Raw genomic sequence first — 6526 nt, forward strand, 5'->3', positions numbered from 1 at the left:
TTAGCAGCAGCAAGGGGTGGCACAGCACATGGGGCGGGGGCAGGTGGAGATGACACAGGTGGGGCGGTAGCAAGTGCTCTGGCAGCAGACCTGACCGCAGACTGGACGCAGGCAGCAGCAGGGGCGGCAGCAGGGGCGGCAGCAGGGCTGGCAGCAAGGACTGCAACAGCTGGAACCACCACCACAGGAGGGCTGGCAGCAGCTGGAGATGCAGCAGCTGGGGCGGCAGCAGCTGGGCTGGCAGCAGCCTTGGCCACAGCCCTCCTCAGAGCAGACAGAGCCACAACAGGAGCTGACCATGGTGTTGGGAAGTGGAGGTTCTGGGTGTGTTTCCAAGGTGGTGAGAGTTCTAGTCTGGTCTCTCCCCTTGCTGTGTCTTGCTTTTATACCCTGCTGAGGGCTACTAATCACAGGGCTCTTGTTTACACTACAGAAGATAAGAGTTTTAGTCAATTAGTGTGTTTATCTATAAATAGAAAGGCTGCTTCCTTTTCCTGTTGTATTCTACGCTAATTTGACAAAGCTAAGAGAATCAGCTTCCCTTTTTCTTCCTTTGATACATCCCCTGAGTTAGACACAGTCCTTAACTTTGTCTCCTTGGGTTTAGAGGTAATTCTTTATGTCTAGCTTTATCCTTGGAGGAGCATGTTCAGAACATACATTGTGGTGACTATACCTCGGGCAGCAATAGGTTTGAAGCAGGTCTTATAGGATACTGGTGGAAAACCAGGATGGAATATTGGTATTTCGGGGGTATGAAGGAGATAGCTTGCAGTCAGCACAGAGTGTTTATTTCCTACCTAGTCGGGCAGGTGTGAGCAAACTTAGTGGCGGTCATATCAATTTCTTCTTATTTAATCTCCCCAAGGTGAAATGGCATTGCAATGACAATTATTTTTGAATAGCAAAAGCATATTGACATGATGGGTCCCAAAATTGTTAAATTACTAACGTTTTTCAGACTTGGGTGTTTTAAGGGTACATTTTGTTCAACTTTTTGATAAGTCAACAAACCCAGTGAGTATGTGTGAGGCAATCATATTAATACATGGTCTGCAAGTATGAAATTCCCAAAGAATAAATAAAAAGGAAACTTACTACTGTTGTTTATGTAAATTGAGATAAAGGCAAACTGTTTTCTAGGTGTGCATGTTTGTAACTGTAGACAAACGCTACTCTTAGCCTTAAGCAGAGAAACTTCTCTTTGCAGCCAATAGCTGCAAAGACAGAGATGTACCAGGGCCCAGACTGCCGAGAATAAGTGACAGCTGAACGCTCAGCTCTAAGTTCTCATACCACATCCTCCAAGGCTCAGGGAATGTCGCCAAAGAGCGCAGTAGCCGAATGTACGATCAGAAGATAGGAAGGAAGGCTGTGGTCTGCCACCCTCCAAGCAAGGAACAGTCTCTGCCAGTACAAACTCAGCGTCTGTTCTTACCCGCTCTGATCCCGCACAAGACTGGCCCTGTCAGCAATCAGTCACACTTTAGGGCAGGGCTGTAATCATTCCTGCTGAACTTTTGGCTTCCGATAGATTCTGGGCAAGGTGTAGTCCTTGCTTTTCTTTCCTTTACTCACTGGTGAGTAGACCAGGCTCCAGTGAGCACCAAACAGATAGGTTCAGTTTAGCTTAGTGGACCACAAAACAAAAAGACATAAATGAGGGAGCAGTATTTGTAGTGACAGCATTGGGGGGAGGGGCGCTAGTGGGGAGGCAGACCAGGCTCTCCTAGTAGCCTGACAGAAATCTAAGCCTTGGTTTAATAAAAATGGGACAGAGCTAAATAGACAGTTCTCAGAAAAACCACAGCCTTCTGCTGGCTCAACAGGCACCCCAGGACCCCTTCTGCTGGCTCAGCAAGTCCACCCCCCAGCCTTAAAGATAGCTTTTCCTACCTGGCTGCTGGAAGGTTTCTAACCACTAGGACCTCCCACCAATCAGCACCCATACTAATCTCTCCTCCACCAATCAGCCCAGATTAATCCCTCTTCCCTGGAATTCCCCTAACTTTTTTTAAAGGAGCCTGTGACTTTCTTTGGGGTCGCCAAGTGCCACCCCAACGTTGGAATTAATAAAACGCTCTTGTTGCTCATGTGGCTGTTGGTCTTTGGGGGCTTCTCTCAGACCCTAACAGTATGAAGGCGGGGAACTGATGGAGTGTGAAAGAGATAAAAAAAAAAAAAAGGGTGGGGGTGAGAATAATCAGAATGTATTGTACCAACGAATAAAATTGTCAAAGAATAGATTTAATTAATGAAAATGTAAAAATATTAAATAAAGAATAAATTAATTCGAGAATGACATAACTTCAGACATTAGACGTTTGTGATAAGTGGTGGATAATTGCGCTCCATTTCCACTTTCCAGGACAGCTTGAAATGTCTTAAAAAGGCACAGGAGAGATGAAAGGTGCACATTTATAATTATGTTTCTGATATTTTGTTTTATTTGCTTTGTTACTTTTAATCTTACTGTTTGTTTTTACTCTTTTTTTTTTTTTTTTTTTTTGAAAGAGAACACAAAGCTTGCTGGGAAGGAAGGTGAGAAAGATCTGGGGAAGCAAGGGGGATGGGAAAACATTATCAAAATATTTTGTATGAAAAAATGTTAAAAGAGAAAAAGAGAATGTAACAACATTAATATAATAATAATAATAACTTTGTTGATATTTGAGGTGGAAGAGTTACCTCCAATTAAATAGGATTGATTATTTAAAGGTAAAAATTAACGAGATTAGAAAAAGAATCAGCTGTTTAAGGGGAAAAATATGTTTCATATAAAGCTGCAGGACAATGGGAAGAAAAGCATGAAAACATCAAGGCCTTGAAAATATTTGGAGGTGGGGGATCTTTCATGCAGAATAAAAGAAATAAAATAGAGATGATACTTTTCACCCATTAGTTTGTCAAAAGCTCAAAATTTGATAATATGGAAATAAATGTGCTCATAATTTTCTTGTGATTTTCCAATAAATAGCATCATTATTCTTGGGCAAGCTATTCCAAATCTATAACGTATCCCCATATATAATCTGAAAGAAATATGTGAAAATATTTTTATAAGATTATTTATACCAGTTCTACTCATAAGGGGAAATAAAGTAACAAACAGAACTGGCCATAGGCTGGGCATCCTTCTATAGGATGCAGGGGACTAAATGACAGCCACTTTCTGTAACGCAGCACTATGCAGCCCTGAAAGTGAAGAGAGTGCCTCTCTGAGGGCTATGATGAAGCAGTATATTGTTAAGCATCAGAAAAGTAAGTATATCAAACAAGCACCACATTGTATGTCTAAACAGTCCATGATGCAAATATATGTGGGCTGGAGAGCTGCCTCAGACGTTAAGAGCACTGGCTGCTCTTCCAGAGGTCCTGGGTTTGTTCCTTAGCACCACATGGTGGCTCACAACTATTGGTAACTCCAATTCTGATGGGCGAGAGTCTTTTGTTTTGTGTTAATTTCATTGGTTAAATAAAGAAACTGCTTAGCCTTTAATAGGACAGAAAACTAGGTAGGCGGAGTAGACAGAACAGAATGCTGGGAGAAAGAAGCTGAGTCAGACAGTCACCATAATTCTCCCACCCAACACAGCCACAGGTTAAGGTCTTTCCTGGTAAGCCAGCTCGTGGTGCTATACAGAATATTAGAAATGGGTTAGATCAATATGTAAGAGCTAGCCAATAAGAGGTTAAAACTAATGGGCCAAGCAGTGTTTAAAAGAATACAGTTTCCGTGTAATTATTTCTGGTAAAGCTAGCCATGTGGAGCTGGGCGGGAACACAGCCCACAACAGCCCCTACTACAACACAATTCCAGTGGGTCTGACGGTCTCCATTGGCACTAGGCACTCATGTGGTGCATGAACATACATACAGACAAAACACCTACACGCATAAAATGAAATTTTAAAAATTTGTCACACACATGCACATTCGCTTAAAATTTCAGATGAGAAAGTAGAGGAAGAGGAAGAGAAGACATAAGAATAAAAGATCCCCACCAAAAACCAAGATTGCGTAGCAGGGGTGGGCTTAATTCTTGCCTGAGACAATTGAAAAGCCAAACAGAAAGGAAACAGAGATTTGTAGATACTGGCTGTCAGGTAGGGCAGGAGACTGGGCTAGTGATGTGTGGCAACGAGGAGAGGCCGAGAGGAGAAGGAAAGGATCTTGTGTTCTCTTTCAATGCTGGCCATCCCATTATTTTTAAATGAAAATATACCTTGTCTTTCCATAATAGCAACAACAACAACAAAAAAATCTATTTCTGCTCCAGAGGGCTCAGGAACATTCGGGGACCTAAGGTCTTTAGTTGCATGACCCTGATGCTACCATTCCACATCACAATGTTAGGGGATCTGTCTTGGTGTGGCAGAACCGTCTAGATTCTGGATAGAGAAGAAGCATCCTGGGGCTTGGTTTCTTTAAGTCACAGATTCATCTTCAACTTCGTCTTCCTCTGTTTGCAAATGAGAGCTTACAGACTAACACAGCCCCTCATCTCTCACGTCATCCTCTGACTTCAAGCTTAGCAGTTTCAGCTTTCGTTTTTCTCTTTTTAGAAAATCAATGTCCCTCAGCTAGAGACACCAACTATACTAGCTTTGCAGTTACTATGAGATGTTTGCATATGCATATTATCAGAAGATGCAGACCCATAGAATATGGGTCTTTCTAAAATAATTTTCTAATTTTTATCCATGGCTTTTCTAAAAACAAAGGAGACTGTTGATGAAAAAAGGCAAATGTAGTTTATTTTTTTTTTCACCAATAAAGCTTTTTCATTCACCCTACAGGTATGGCCAAAACACAAGTTCTTCAGGATTAAGAAGAAATTTTAGAGACTTATAAAATCACACTGGATTTTCTATATGGGATAGTAGTGGTTTATTTTGACACAGTGATTCAGCACAGGAAAACAAGAGGAGTAAGGATGACCAAAGTGTATCTTCAATGAACAATTAAGAGACTATAAAGATCAACAACATAGAAATATTGAAATCAGCCTGTGAACCTTTGAGCTTTGTGACCTGAACCTAGGAATTTAGAGAAATCTAGGAAGGATTGGTCAGGTCAGTTCAACAGCTTGTGAGGTACAAGCAAGTCCACACATAGATGGGGAGGAGAGGGCCACATGAGGGATTTGGATTGAAGTTAGAATAGTTGTTGTTGGGTCCAATAAAACACAGACATAGGATTCAACAAAACAATATTGAACCCATTCTGTGCATCCTTGTGGCCAGCGATGGGGACAGAGGTGAAATACAAGCTGGATCCATGGATGGAGGTTTAGCAGCAGCAAGGAGTGGCACAGCACATGGGGCGGGGGCAGGTGGAGATGACACAGGTGGGGTGGTAGCAAGTGCTCTGGCAGCAGACCTGACCACAGACTGGACGCAGGCAGCAGCAGGGGCGGCAGCAGGGGCGGCAGCAGGGCTGGCAGCAAGGACTGCAGCAGCTGGAACCACCACAGGAGGGCTGGCAGCAGCTGGAGATGCAGCAGCTGGGGCGGCAGCAGCTGGGCTGGCAGCAGGAGGGTCTGCAGCAGCTGGGGCGACAGCAGGTGGGCTGGCAGCACACAGACTGGCAGCAGCTGGGCCTGCAGCAGCTGGCCACACAGCAGCTGGGCCTACAGCAGCTGGGCCTGCAGCAGCTGGGCCTACAGCAGCTGGACACACAGCAGCTGGGACGGCAGCAGCTGGGCTGGCAGCAGCCTTGGCCACAGCCCTCCTCAGAGCAGACAGAGCCACAACAGGAGCTGACCATGGTGTCAGAGGTGGAGGTTCTGGGTGAGTTTCTGAGAAAGTGAGTTTTGAGAATTTGAAGGTCTCCTGGTTGATGTGCCCTTTTATACTTTGCTCAGCAACTGGTGTCACCATGAGCAAAGCCCTTTTCCTTGTTTTTCTTATTAGGGCATTAATTAGTGTTATTAAGGCATAATTATATTTGCAAGGTTAAATATTCCAGCATGTAGAAAAGGCATCAGTTTCTTTTTCTGCATTGTTGTGATTCATTGAACTGGGGCATGTGAGATGGCATTTGTGCTTCTGTTTCTGCCTGTGCACCTTCTAAACTGGGGCTAGCACATGGTACATATGTCACTCTGTGCCTGCTTGATAATATTTCTGGAATGGCTCACAAGACGTTGCCTCTCTTTATGTGGGTATGCATAAGTTATTGCCTGGTAGAGCACTGGTAAAGAGAGAGCCAGGGGAAAGATTCATGACTGTGTTCATAGCTCATTGTAAAACTTGTACTTGAATGGTTAGCTCTATATGAGTGTTTTCAATGACAAAGACCCATTTAAGGAGTCAAACTTATCCCCTAGCACTCCTCTCTACATATGGTATATGAAATGTGAATGGGTTTGATTCATTGTCTGATAAGTCAGCATACACAGTGGATTCTGATTTCTATTAAAAAAAAGTCCCATGTGAAGCAACCTTCCCTGACACTCTTTCAATAATTATGGGTTTGAGATACTGCTTGGATAATGAAGGCATAGAAGGCTTTGCTGTTTGTC

At 43.5% G+C, this 6526-nt stretch overlaps 1 protein-coding gene across 4 annotated transcripts; it reads right to left on the reverse strand.

The window, feature by feature from the left end:
* LOC126510460 (keratin-associated protein 4-6-like) lies at positions 1-5769 on the reverse strand. Of its 4 annotated transcripts, none has more exons than XM_050157022.1 (2): positions 5400-5769; positions 1-248 (listed from the first exon to the last, which is right to left on the reverse strand). In XM_050157022.1, the coding sequence occupies exons 1-2, from the start codon at positions 5767-5769 to the stop codon at positions 1-3; spliced, it is 618 nt and encodes a 205-aa protein (XP_050012979.1). The 4 variants fall into 4 exon arrangements, with proteins under 4 accessions (XP_050012979.1, XP_050012978.1, XP_050012977.1 ...); XM_050157021.1 differs by having other exon boundaries at positions 5349-5769; XM_050157020.1 differs by having other exon boundaries at positions 5316-5769.
* Between the last annotated feature and the right edge of the window lie 757 nt (positions 5770-6526).

This window comes from Alexandromys fortis, unplaced genomic scaffold (genome assembly GCF_014885135.2).
Source record: "Alexandromys fortis isolate MF-2015 unplaced genomic scaffold, M_Fortis_MF-2015_v1.1 scaffold_31, whole genome shotgun sequence".
In the NCBI taxonomy this organism is placed as follows: Eukaryota; Metazoa; Chordata; class Mammalia; order Rodentia; family Cricetidae; genus Alexandromys; species Alexandromys fortis.